Source organism: Brachypodium distachyon, chromosome 5 (assembly GCF_000005505.3).
Source record: "Brachypodium distachyon strain Bd21 chromosome 5, Brachypodium_distachyon_v3.0, whole genome shotgun sequence".
In the NCBI taxonomy this organism is placed as follows: domain Eukaryota; kingdom Viridiplantae; phylum Streptophyta; class Magnoliopsida; order Poales; family Poaceae; genus Brachypodium; species Brachypodium distachyon.
The window spans coordinates 22,198,816-22,211,750 of record NC_016135.3 but is presented as its reverse complement, the minus strand read 5'-3'; the positions used below and the strand labels follow the sequence as shown (position 1 = coordinate 22,211,750).

General features: G+C 46.2%; 3 protein-coding genes across 4 annotated transcripts; 1 reads left to right on the top strand and 2 right to left on the bottom strand.

The window, feature by feature from the left end:
* The first annotated feature begins 784 nt into the window (after positions 1-784).
* Positions 785-4,278, top strand: LOC100834273 (4-hydroxy-tetrahydrodipicolinate synthase 2, chloroplastic). Of its 2 annotated transcripts, XM_003580315.4 has the most exons (3): positions 785-1,020; positions 1,875-1,955; positions 3,129-4,278. In XM_003580315.4, the coding sequence occupies exons 1-3, from the start codon at positions 899-901 to the stop codon at positions 4,054-4,056; spliced, it is 1,131 nt and encodes a 376-aa protein (XP_003580363.1). In that variant the 5' UTR covers positions 785-898; the 3' UTR covers positions 4,057-4,278. The 2 variants fall into 2 exon arrangements, with proteins under 2 accessions (XP_003580363.1, XP_024311536.1); XM_024455768.1 differs by lacking the exon at positions 785-1,020 and having other exon boundaries at positions 1,042-1,955.
* On the bottom strand, positions 4,244-6,554 carry LOC100841201 (guard cell S-type anion channel SLAC1). The gene is made up of 3 exons (XM_003581505.4): positions 5,771-6,554; positions 4,860-5,674; positions 4,244-4,773 (listed from the first exon to the last, which is right to left on the bottom strand). The coding sequence occupies exons 1-3, from the start codon at positions 6,302-6,304 to the stop codon at positions 4,389-4,391; spliced, it is 1,734 nt and encodes a 577-aa protein (XP_003581553.1). The 5' UTR covers positions 6,305-6,554; the 3' UTR covers positions 4,244-4,388.
* Positions 6,555-6,831: 277 nt separating this feature from the next.
* Positions 6,832-11,027, bottom strand: LOC100840893 (ankyrin repeat and zinc finger domain-containing protein 1). The gene is made up of 7 exons (XM_003581504.4): positions 10,677-11,027; positions 9,245-9,708; positions 8,688-8,802; positions 7,877-8,530; positions 7,721-7,795; positions 7,281-7,409; positions 6,832-7,190 (listed from the first exon to the last, which is right to left on the bottom strand). Exons 1-7 carry the CDS (start codon positions 10,968-10,970, stop codon positions 6,915-6,917), a joined length of 2,007 nt encoding a protein of 668 aa, XP_003581552.1. The 5' UTR covers positions 10,971-11,027; the 3' UTR covers positions 6,832-6,914.
* Between the last annotated feature and the right edge of the window lie 1,908 nt (positions 11,028-12,935).

Here is a 12,935-nt window from a genome sequence, read left to right as displayed (position 1 = left end):
AGAAATATTATGTTCCCTCTGGTTTATCGCCTTATTGAGTTGGGGTTGCTATTACCGGTGGTGACAACATCGGTTGAAAGAGCCTTCTCAGTCATGAAGATTATCAAGACCGAGTTGCGCAACAAGATGTCCGATTGTTGGCTTAATGTCTTGATGGTGTGCTACATCAAGCGAGGGTTATTCAAAAGACTTGATCTTGACGAACTATTATTCAAAGGTAATTTGTGGTCAAAGCATTGGTCAAAAAAAAGCTAATATGCCTCTTATTGTTGGATAGAGGTAGTAAGAAAGAATTTCACAAGGAAGGTAGAAGAATACCATTGCCGCCGCGGTATACTAAACGCAAATGAGGTATGTCTATTGAGGAATTTTTTGCTTCAGCATCTTAGTTTTGGATTTAAATGTACTTGTTGAACACATATGTCTAGTATTCCGGTGAGCTTTTGCATAGCTGTACTGCGTATGGTATGATTTTTCGTTGTGTAAAATCTGTCGCACCCTTAAATTTATCCTGGTCCGTCACTGATTTGAAGTCAGTCGGTTATCGAGGTGCAACTTCTCAAAAAATGTGAACATGCGGAGACAGAGGAAAACACACGAGTCGGTGAATCCGGGTTTTCACGGTTCATTCGTACAGGCATGAGTTGGACAGAGTCATGTCACACACACACACAAAAAAAAGAAAAAACTTGCCAGAGTTCTCCGGTGTGGGGCGTGGAGGGCCGGCCTACCGAGCCGTCAAAGACGTAGCAATAAACAGTCCAGTCCAGCCTAGCCCATAGTCTCCCGTCGGACCCAGCACTAACCGGTCAGTCCCGTCACTCCGTCAGTCCACGGCGTCACATCCATCCCAAAACCCTCGCGTCCTCGCCTGATTCGCCGCTCCCCCGAAGCAAGCATGGCGGCGCTGCCGACGGCTAACCAGGGTGTCCGCCTCGGCTGGAAGGAGCCGGGCTCTTTACCGTCCTCGTCGCGCCTGGCGCTGCCCCGCCTCGCCGCGGCCGCGCTCGCGTCACACAGGTCGCCGCCGTCTCTCTGACTACTGCCTTTCTATTTTATTTTTTACTCTCATTCTTATTCTATCGCACATGTGTGTAGTGTGAATTGGGGACCTATGGAACGTCGTTTCGAATCTGTTTGCTTAATCATTCCGTGGGCTACTAAAATCGAAATAACTTAATCTCGATAAAGAAATGGGAAACCGATTGAGTAGTTACGTGCGAATTTCGATTATGGTTCCAGGAATTGGGTCATTGGATGACAGTCACTGATATTTCGAGGATAGAGAATTAAAGATCAACCAGAACTGGACAGTTCTGACTTACCTGAGAATAGTTAGTGTATTTAGCTGTGAGTTTTAAATTAAGGATAACAACGAGGGTGCTTTTTCTTAAGTTCGGAACAAACACGTGGAATGCTGTTTGGCTCGGGGGCTGGTACTTTAGTGAGTAAAAAGGTTGTCTTATTTATTCATTTTGTGTGTGCGATGGAAGCATACTGTAGGCCGGCAGTTTTGCAAGTATAGTAGGCAATGCCAACCTGTTTCCAGAGCCACATGCATTTGTTGGCAGGTAACTCAAGAAGGTTCCGTAAGTCTTTATAATTTGCACTTGTTATATTCAAGGTGTTCCTTCATAAATCCTGCAATATCTTTCATGTCCTACAATATGTACAGCTCGCTGTCTTGACTACTCAGGAATCAGGATGTCGATCCTTTTGACACTGTATCTTTCATTCCATCATTTGAAGGACCGGGGCACTGGGCATGGTTTTTTAGCTCTCTATTTTCCACACTGGTTTTCAGCTCATTCATCATGCCTACACTTTTCTTTCTCACGAAAGCAAGATACTGAAACCAGAAGGTGCTTCTACAGGATCAGTAGAAGCAAATTTGCAGTGGCAGCCATCACTGTAGACGATTATCTTCCGATGAAAAGTACTGAAGTGAAAAATCGGTGAGTTGTTTAGCTCTCAAACAAAGCATTAGTTTCCTGTTTATTCATTTGATCATATTTGTTAGTACTTTTTGGTTGATGGCGTTCATTGAGCCATTTATTCTGATGAAATTGGCCATATGAATTAAGCTAGTTACAGTGAACTCTTTTGTACCTGATAACTGGCACTGTACTAACTTTGTTAATTACACATACCCCCCCCCCCCCCCCCAAAGTTCTCTGAACTACCTCCGTTTTGGAAAACCTGAAACTTCTGCTTACAACCGTCACTTTCTGTAACTTGTAAGGTAGTATTTTGGCGTGCCCAAATCCCCTTACTCTAGGACTTTTACAGCCTAAATCTGTTCAGTTAGGTCCATGTAGAAATGTATTACTACTTCTTATATTAACAAAGATCAAGTCTATTAGGCCCCCTTTCGAGATGACATGCTACCATGGTATAAAGGGCACAGTCTCGAGGCCCATATGCTTTACTAGCACAACAAATGCTGATCATGTTTCCTCCCAAGTTCCCAACCATTGGCTGATGCATTGGAGGAATATAGCATATTAACCGTCCCAAGCAAGGGAGAAGTGGAGAAATTAAGTGAAAATGTATTGTATCAGACACAAGGGATGAAAATGATACTGTGCAAAGATGCGAACAGAATCAAAATTGTTGGAACTTATGAAATGCTTGTTTAGATCAATCCTATTTCAACCACAACCCATTTATATAGTTTTCACCTTTTTAGATCAATGATCATTTGTATAGCTCTCCTTATACTAAATCGCTTCATGTACGTGTACACTTTCTAGTGAATGATGGTAAGTCCAGTTGTAGCCAAGGAATATCCAACAAATGGAGAAACATAGGATGTTCTTGTTATTTTCCTTTATAAAGTCACTACTGTAAAACTAACCTAGTTGGTGAATCATCGTGTGTCTCTGTAGGATGGTCAATTGTTGTAGCTAGGAGATGTTAAACTAAATTGTCTTGACTGGACAAACTTACAATCTGTTATATTATTGGTTCATTCTGCTAATGAATTAACACCGGCACAATCCTGGTTATAGTAACTGAGGGATTTTGTCACATGACTAATATTAACCGTACTGTTTATGTGCAAGTATTTGACGGTTTTGATACATATATGTGCTGCTTAGGTCTGAACATTTCTGTCTGATCTGCAGGACTTCAGCTGATGGTATCAAATGCCTCAGGCTAATCACAGCAGTCAAAACCCCTTATTTGCCAGATGGAAGATTTGATCTTGAAGCATATGATTCTTTGATAAACACGCAAATAGACGGTGGCGCTGAAGGTGTAATAGTTGGAGGAACAACAGGAGAGGGTCACCTTATGAGCTGGGATGAACACATCATGCTAATAGGGCATACTGTTAACTGCTTTGGCACTAATATTAAAGTGATAGGCAACACAGGAAGTAACTCAACTAGAGAAGCTGTCCACGCGACAGAGCAGGGATTTGCTGTTGGCATGCATGCAGCTCTCCATGTGAATCCTTACTACGGGAAGACCTCGACCGAAGGATTAATCTCCCATTTCGAGGCTGTTCTCCCGATGGGTCCAACCATCATTTACAATGTGCCATCCAGGACTGGTCAGGACATACCTCCTCCAGTCATTGAGGCAATTTCACGTTATTCAAACATGGCAGGAGTGAAAGAGTGTGTTGGACATGAGAGGGTTAAGTGCTACACTGACAAAGGCATAACAATATGGAGTGGTAATGATGATGAATGCCATGATTCTAGGTGGAAATATGGTGCAACTGGAGTTATTTCTGTAGCTAGCAACCTTGTTCCTGGTCTCATGCACAACCTGATGTATGAAGGGGAAAATGTGATGCTAAATGAGAAGTTACTGCCTCTGATGCAATGGTTATTTTGCCAGCCCAATCCGATTGGTCTCAACACTGCCCTGGCTCAGCTCGGCGTAGTGAGGCCTGTTTTCAGATTACCATATGTTCCTCTTCCTGTTGAAAAGAGGGTTGAGTTTGTCCGGATCGTCGAAGCTATTGGACGAGAGAACTTTGTGGGAGAAAAAGAGGTTCGTGTCCTGGATGACGATGACTTCGTGTTGATCAGTAGGTATTAGTAAGCAACTTCATTGTGTCCAATGATGGTGACGAAGAGCAGTAGTGTTTCAGTATGGTTATTTGCAGTTCTCCTTTTAGACACTTCTTTTGTTCACACCTTCACGCCTTTCTTCTTCTCTGTGATTGTAAGTCTATTTGGAACCCCTATGGTTTCTTTTGCACCTTATAATGCCAGGCCCAGGTCCAAGGAGAATAAGCATGTACAGCTTTCTTGTGATCCATTAATATTACATTTCTGCTATATCGATCAAACTATGCATATCGTAATTATTTATACAAATGAAGCCATGGAGCCCTGGCTCTGGCTGTACAATGCTGTTAAATCAAACTCCTAGTCTGTCTTCTCCTCTTCCTCCTTGTCCGCCGAATTGGTCTTGGTGATGGACGACACGAGCGAGAGCGGCGCCTGCTTCGCCCACCGCTTGATGTCGTACACCCTCTTGCCAGCCTTCCTCCCCTTCCCGTGCGGCCTCGCCCCGCCGTTCTGCCGGTCCTTGGTGATGGCAATGGCCAGGTCGTTGGGGAACAGCGAGCGCCAGACGAAGGCGTGCAAGAGCGTCGACACGAGCAGCAGCGACACCATTGTCGTCGACATGAGCGAGAGGCTCAGCGCGAGCGCTCTGCTCAGGAAGCACGGCACGGCCTCGGCGTACTTGACGGTGGCGAGCGACGCCGTCGTCATGGGGAACGTGTACGACCACCACGCTATGGAGAACCTGTTCCGTGCACAGCCCAATTATCAGTTAGTTCGTGGCGCCACAAAACGGAATCATAAAGGTGCAAGGTTTTCAGCAGTGGTCACCGGAATCCGCGGAAGAAGTTGATGCGCACGACGAGGGACATGTACAGGAAGAGCGCCATGAAGAAGAAGGTGCGGGCGACGGCGTCGAAGCTGCCGTAGATGGCCGCCCAGGCGAGGCTGGCGGCGGAGGGCGTGGCGATGAACATGGAGTAGACCGGGTGCAGCTCCATGGGGAGCGCCTCGTTGGTGGGGAGCCGCTGGTAGAGCGTGACGAAGACGACGATGTAGTGGGCCACGCCGATGGCCCACAGGAACTTCCCGGCCTCCACCCAGCCGACCCTGGCCGCCAGGATGGCCCCGACGAAGTTCCCCACGACCGACAGGTGGGACGACGGGTTGGCCACCTTGCAGAGCCTCCGCTTGCCCCCCGACAGCCACTGCCCGTATATCTTGAGCTCCAGCGCGAACAGCGGCGCCACGGACGCGCACCACACGGCCGGGTGCATCGCCCGGCCGTCCGCGGGCGCCAGGGCGCGGGGCAGGCCGATGGCCAGGAACATGGCGGCGATGGACGGGGTGAAGAAGAAGTTGACGCGGACCGGGTGGAAGAACTCGCGCCGGATCGCCTCGAAGTAGAAGACGCACTTGAGCGCGTAGGTGACGGACGTGGCCGCCAGCACCGCGGCCGCCAGGAGCCACACGGCGAGGTTGATCATGGGCGTCACCCGGAGGAACCGCATCGCCGGGGACGCCGCCAGCGCGCCCCACAGGATCGCCTGGCTGCCCAGCCCCAGGCAGACCCCGAAGCACCCGATCGGGAACCGCAGCAGGAACGGCCACACCTCGTCCTTCGGCAACAGGATGTCCTCGTAGTCCTACACAATACAATTCCGCCCATACAATTCATCAACAACTAACTTTCTTGTACGTGTTGTGTTGACAAAAATGCTTTGGATGGATGGATGGCTTACGCGGACTTCGTCGAGCTCAGGGCCGCGGAGGGCGGCGAAGTAGCGGCCGGCGGGGACGCTCTTGTTGAGAGGGTCCTCGTCGGGCCTCCCAGCGGACTGGCCGCCTCCCTCGACACGCCCCAGATCGACGTCGTCGAGCTCCTCCCGGATCCTGGACGGCAGCATGGAGTTCTGCTTGTTGAGCGTCGACTTGGTCCGGAACATGCTGAAGTCGCCGCCGCCCCTGCGCTCTCCACCGCCCCCGCCGAGCGCGCCGCTGTGGTTGATGTTGTTATTGAGCACGCCGAGACTCTTGCCGCTGCGTGGGAGCGCGCTGCGTCTGCCGCCGTTCCTGCCGCCTCCTCCTACTCTGTCCATGCCCAGCACCGTCACGCCGCTGCCGAGGGAGACCTGCCGGCTGAACGCCCTCTGCGACGCCGGGGGCGGCGGCCTCCGGGCGCTGATCGGCCCGCTCATCGCCGCCTGCCTCGCCTCCTCCGTGGCGTGAAGCCCATGGCCCGTCGTCGTCGTCGACGACGAAGGATCGGCTGCCATTGCACGTACGTACTTACAGCAAAGAATTAATCAAGGCTGCTGGGTGTTCAGGCGCCGGTATATAAAGCTAGCTCCGGGCTCCGGACGGAGGAGGATGTCAAGGTGAGCGGTGCTTTCACGTGTGGAGTCACCGGGATCACGAATGGAGAGGCCATGAGGCGGGAGAAGACAATTGCTTTCCGAGTGGTTGGCCGACGCGGAGGATATGGATCGCTGCTGGCCATGCCTTTGGCTCCTCTAAGGAGGAAGGAAAGTAAGAAACCAATGGCGAACTCACGAGTCGTGGAGTCCATTGGCTGTGCTGCCGTCGTGGAGGTCATAAAATCTCTGAAAGGAAAAAAAAAGGTTTAGATTTTGCGACCACGATGATACGTGAAAGGAAGAGGTCGACAGGGCAGTCATGGCTACTGTTCCAGTGTTGGCATTTCGGCCGAAATCTCACGGGTATGCTTGCTGGGTACACGCAACTCTGACCAAGCACAAACCTTGGCACGTATCTGACAGAAGAGTTCAGACTCGCAAATACATAAGAAGAATGGCCAGATATGCATATCATTAAAATGAGGCACAGTGAACCGTAAAATCTCGTATGTAACGTCACACCATTTTCTCAATCTTCTAGCATTTCTGAATGAAGATGCATGCACGTAGTGCTGCAGTACTTGTAGCTATATCTATGGAATGGTACTTTGCCGGCCAAGGATGAGAAACAGCATGAACAAGTAGTATCGTCGGCTGCTGCTGCTGCTGCTGCCGCCGTTGTCGTCTTTTCTGCTGCCGATGCTCCTGATGTGCTTCCTGATTGAGCCGCTAGAGCCGCAAATCTTCTTTCTGCTGCCGCTGCTCTTTTCTCTCTTTCGTCAGCTAGTTTCCGTTCTCGCTCCTCCTAATTAACAGTAAATCAAAGTGTAAATATGTGTGTGCTTTGAAAATATTAAAGATGTGCCAAGCATAAGATGTTTGCTCTACAACATACCTGCATCGACATAGCAACAGCCTGGGGCGACTGAAGCTTATGTTTCAGGCCAGGGACAGAAGCAGTTGGTTTGCCCATTTGGCCAACAGAAGTGCCTCTAAGATCAGGTTGGGATTGAGATGCTTGCGCCTACAGTTTGAAAGGATTATTAACAGACAGAAATAAGAACCTAACTTGCAAGTCTGTCGAAGAGAGAATGTAAACTCCATCGACTCGCAAGTAACAATGTTCACAAACCAATTTTTATAATAATAAAACATGGAATCATAACTAATTAAAACATCAGCAGGCAAATCACCATACCCAGGGCAACCAATGAATGATACTTGCAACAATAAACACCAAAATAGAGTATTGAATTCATGTGGAACCAAAGTATACGATTTACTATGTGCAATCATATTTACTCACAAGAATTATAGCTAGAAAACATTACAAACCTTTTCCTTTTCTCTTGCTTTCTTTTGTTTCTTCAGTTCCTTTGCTTTCGCTTTCTTCTTTGCATCCTTCTCTGCCTAAAATACAACCACAGGTCAGTTTATACAGCCATCTTGTGCTCCATTCAACAAAGTTTTATTCAGTCCACATAAACTCACTTGTTTTGCAGCTTGTGATTCTTCCATTTCCTTTGTTAGTGCACTAGGAACATCAGCAGCATGCCAATCCCATTTCTCAAGGTTGAGTGCCATAAATCTTCTGAATGTATTTCTAACTTCTTTGTCTGAAGCCAGCAGGTAAGGGGTCTTTCCTCTTTCATCTTTGATGCAAGGATCCAAACCCTGCTCAAGCAACTCTAGAGTTTGCTGCACATTGCCAGCCTTTGCTGCCTCGTGAAGAGGTGTTGTTTTGTTATTAGATGATGGTATGGTTATTGCTTCATCCAAATTCAGTGAGTCCAAATTTAAGGATGAATCAGAGATAGGTTCCTTGGAGCTCACAATTAATTCCTCTTCTGCTACGGGGCTTTGTTCAAAATTTGTCAAGTTATCCACATGAGGTAAGACTTCACCCATGATAGAGCATTCTGTCTCGTAATAGAGCTGGGTTAGGTTATTGTATACCCGTTTTGCTTCTTTCAAGGTGGGCCGGTGAACACTCAAAGGGAGTGGACGAATATCACATTCCTGCAATATAGATTGAGTCTTATCCCCGTCAAAGAGCATCTGGCGATTCTTTGATGGAGCGTATATATAGGCACAAACACAGACGTCAAAGTATGACTTCCAAGAAACTAGTAGTTCTTGAACTTCCTGCAATAAGACAAAGACAACATAAATAGAAGAAAAAAGACAAGTAAACCATGAGCTAATGTGCATATTAACTTGTAATCACGTGCTAATATCTGTCATCCTAAATTTCCAGTGAGAAGGCACACAAAAAAAACTTTTGCTGTGAAATGCATAGCACCTTTTTCAACGCTGCTTCATTATAGCGGCGAAGAGAAGAGCCTGCTGAGTGTGCAACCTTTCCAGTAGCATCTTTTCCAGATTGCCTCTTTCCAGCCTTTGCTCTTACAACATACCTAACAAGCAAGAATTATCAATTATTGGCAATAAAAGGTATCACTCAATAAAACAACAAACTCATGCCGACTGAAAGAATTAAAGTCTGTATGAAAGACGAGCTTGCCGTGGTTATCAATAGACGAAAGCTAAATGTTTCCTGGCTAGATAATCTTGCTTACTTTAGTAAAACAGTACAATCTTTTCTTCTTTAATCTCTTATAGTTACAACTTCCCTATTCACCATGTAGGAACTTCTCTTACTGTTAACCTAGAAAAATAACTCCATGGTTTTCTTCACAAAAAATATATTATGCATAAAGCATTGATGATGTAAACAATAGACTGCCAGCATTTTACTGATTGTTGTTATAAGCCATAAAATTCACCACGACATTGTTCATAAAGAAAATACAGCTAACAAGTAAGCATGCATAAATTTGGAACATGTAACCTTGTTACCTATGAAATGTTTTATGGGCTACGGTTGAGTTCCCATCGAAAACACATCCAGCAAAATGTCCACCACTTGTTAGTAGAATGATCCTCAAATGTGATGTATTGCGAGGTTCGCATGTCAAACACTTCACTCTACTTAATATCTCATCCTCGTGCACAAATGATGTTGATCCATGACTAACCGTATTTCCAGATTTGCAATCAAAAATTGGCTCTTCATGTTCTTTGAACAGTACACATCTCCAAATAGAAACTGTGTCACCAGAATGACTGCGGAAAAAAAGTTTCTTCCTGAATTCTTCCTTGCCTCTAACTGAGAGCCTGCGATCTGATGACGGTATATTTTCAAGTTCATCCTCTGATCCAGATACACTAGATACCTCCAAATCGTCAAACAGGGAATCAGAATCAACTTTGTCTAAGTCTTCTTCCTTGATAATAGCTTTACCAGCAACACTCAGCTTAACCTAACAGGATGGCCAAAATAACAGATGCAAGGGAGTGGGTCAATATGATGAGAAACATATACCATGCGTACGATTTTGAGAACATCATGCTATCTAAACCCCCATGCTAATTGGATTAAATATAACAACACCAGGATATTTATGTTTTTGAATCCAAAGTTCCACTTGAGAATACAACCGCTTTGCTTTTGAAGCAGTAACAAGTAGAAAATTTCCTATAGCATCTTTGGAGCAACAGCATAACTAACCAGTTTAATGAGTAAGTAACTATAGCTAGTAAAGTACAGCATAACAAAAGGAAGATGCGATAGTGGATATATGGGATAAATTTTCTAGTTATTAGGGCATGAACAGCGTGCCTTTTAATCGCACGCTTCACTGTTGGTATGTGCGATGCCATATGCATGTGATTATGCTACAAACACAAGAGCGCAATTAGAGTTGGAGTACTTGACTCCAATGAGATATCTGACTCTGGTGGCAAACATCAACATGTCAATAATATTTTCCATGGCGAACAACTCATAGTTACGTACACGAACAATACTTGAGGAATAAGAGAAAGCTAGAATTCGTAAATGTTCACAGCCCAACACAGGAATTCCAAGTACCTACTGAAGAATTTACAGTTCTGACATCTACATTTTGGGCGCCAGTGCAATGATAATGAGTGTTATATTCCACAATGAGGCTGGCAATTAGCTAGTCCAAGGTATCACTGAATGATTCGATCAATCTAATAGGCTGTGCCTAACCCTCATCTGCTGTAGTTATCAGACAAGTAGTCAACTCTACTGAACAGCAAATATAGCCGCAGATTTCGTATTTACATCTACTGAAGAATGTGCCCTATTATCAGCACTAGCAACTATACAAATTTAAGTTTATCTTCAGTATATCTCCGTACATGATGTGTTCATATCCAAAGGGAGATGCGATGTCAAGTGAAGAAGGGTGAGGATATATACGTTCAGACGATGGAGATCAGACTTGAAGTGCTCGCGCTGCTCCTGCAGCGAATCAAACTCGGCGGCGCAGGTGTGGCACGTCCACCGGGCCCCTGCGGCCTCCGTCGGTTGCTGCTGCTGCGACGGCGCCGGAGCAAGCCGAGAGGGTTCGGACGGTTCCGCGGGAGAAGGGGCCGACGAGGGGTGAGCCCGGAGGAGGACGTACGAATCGAAGAAGTCCGAGGGGAGGTCGAAGAGCGAGCGGAGAGGCCTCTTCTCCGGCGTGGCCGCCGCCGTCTGGGAGGAGGAGGCCATGGCTGTGGATCCGACGTTTCGTGGCGTGGAGTGCGGGTACCGGGTTTTCGGAGGAGCCGGATCCGGTTCAGTCATCCAAAGACTGTTGCGCGATATAGGCACCGTTAGATGAGAAATCAATGTCGGAAAATAAAACTAGATTTGTGTCGTGTCATGTGTCCACTTTTAGCCTTGTCGAACTGTTTTGGGACTATTCTGTATCACCAACATGAGTTCGTAGACTTAGCGTGTATTTTACTCATTGTCATGTGTTTTGAGTTTGTGGACTAGCGTGTTCATTTCCTTCGAGTCTATGAACTAGCGTGTATTTTACTCCTTGTGAAAATACTTGTTTTGGAATGTATGAGTATAAATTTTCACTCGGTTGGTCTAAATTGTAGTTTAGTTTTTGGTTTTCTAATCTATGGATTTATAAATCTCCTGATACAGTCGTCATTAACCCCTTCAATATCACTCTTTCCATAAAACAGCTCATATAATTTTTGGTAAAAAAAAGCAGTTCCTATAAAAAAATTCTATTTTTTATTTAACTCATTTTTCAATGATTTCCGCTTCCAGCCAATAACTACACACACTCATTTATCCCTCAATCAATTTGGTTAGCAGCCACTAGAAACTATAGCTCGTGTTGGTTAGAGTGCACAAATTTATATGATTGTTTTATGGAATGGAGGGAGTATTCTCCCTCCGGCACATCTTTTTCTCCAAAACAGTATCTCCGTCCTTCTTGATCTCCAAAGGGTCAAATCTAGTTGCAAAGAAGATGTCCCGAACTCCCGACGAATGTTGTGCTCCATGTTGCATCATATTCTTCTTACGACACAGGTGTGTTGAGGTTGATCAGAAGCCGACATTCTTGCGTGGCGGCACGGTTACCTCCCTTACTCACTCCCTTGTCCGTGATGCCAAACCAAAGCTACACCCTTGCTTCTCTTCTATAAAAACACCACATGTTGCAAGCAACGTTCATGGCAAAGCCAATATACGAGAAAAAAAAATGGAGTGTCTATTTTCTCAGTAAAATTATAAATAGTTGTAGCTGTCCGGTTAAGACTTTCTCATCATTTGTACTTGCATGAATCTTGCACGAATCCCAATAATTGGATGAAATGGTTGTTCGGATCGGCTAAGAAATTGTTATTTTTCAACTGCCCTCGGAAATAGCAAAACCTTTAAAATGAGCCATAAATATGCCGAAGTCGTTTTCCACTTCCGAGGTGATATCATCATTCAAGTCCACCGTATTCACTTTAAAATCTCGTAACGGTGAAGAATATTTTCTACGAAGCTTCTTCTTTTTCAAGCAGCATTTTTATTCTGAAAGTTTATCTTTCACGTAACCCACTAACCTGATTGATTCTCGCGCACGCGCGGATAGAAAAAAACAAAAAAAGGAAAAGAAGCAGCGAGTGCAGACGTGCAGGTCGCAAGCCCGCAAGAGATAGCCCAGCGACGGGTGAAGATCCATGGACGGGCGTGTGCTCGCGGATGCTCGCGGACACACGAGCTCCATGCGAGATGCGTGTCTCGCGGGCTACGGGGCTAGCGAGCCCCCCAATACACCATTAGTTTCGGAATACTGAGGGGGGCTTTCGTCTGTACACAAATTAGAGTGCACCAAGCCCGTTTCATTTCGGGAGATAAGGCCTAATCGATCTTGTGACAATTATATCCCACATCCGGACTGACAATTGCAGTCTACTCCGTACTCTATTTCGGAATTCTAGCCCATCCCGGCACACAACTGTGGGAACAAGTGAATGCTCGCTACATAGCGAAAAAAAAAAAAGCACGGCTGCGAGCCTGCGAATATCGCTGGCGAAGCTGGTCTTCGGCTGGGCCACTCTGTACCGCAGACCGGGTCCAGCGTCCAACACCTCTGCGCCTCTACGCCAGGCATCTGACCGGTCTTCGCGTGCACTAGGACCGCAACCCCAGAAACCACTAGCCGGCACCCCACCCAGC

Coding starts and splice junctions, on each gene's coding strand:
- LOC100834273 (XM_024455768.1), top strand. CDS start 1,705: ATGTCGATCCTTTTGACACTGTATCTTTCATTCCATCATTTGAAGGAC. Junction 1,956..3,128: donor AGTACTGAAGTGAAAAATCG/GTGAGTTGTTTA, acceptor TCTGATCTGCAG/GACTTCAGCTGATGGTATCA.
- LOC100841201 (XM_003581505.4), bottom strand. CDS start 6,304: ATGGCAGCCGATCCTTCGTCGTCGACGACGACGACGGGCCATGGGCTT. Junction 5,675..5,770: donor CTGAGCTCGACGAAGTCCGC/GTAAGCCATCCA, acceptor TGTATTGTGTAG/GACTACGAGGACATCCTGTT. Junction 4,774..4,859: donor AACTTCTTCCGCGGATTCCG/GTGACCACTGCT, acceptor TGCACGGAACAG/GTTCTCCATAGCGTGGTGGT.
- LOC100840893 (XM_003581504.4), bottom strand. CDS start 10,970: ATGGCCTCCTCCTCCCAGACGGCGGCGGCCACGCCGGAGAAGAGGCCT. Junction 9,709..10,676: donor CTGATCTCCATCGTCTGAAC/GTATATATCCTC, acceptor CCATCCTGTTAG/GTTAAGCTGAGTGTTGCTGG. Junction 7,410..7,720: donor AAGCAAGAGAAAAGGAAAAG/GTTTGTAATGTT, acceptor TTCAAACTGTAG/GCGCAAGCATCTCAATCCCA.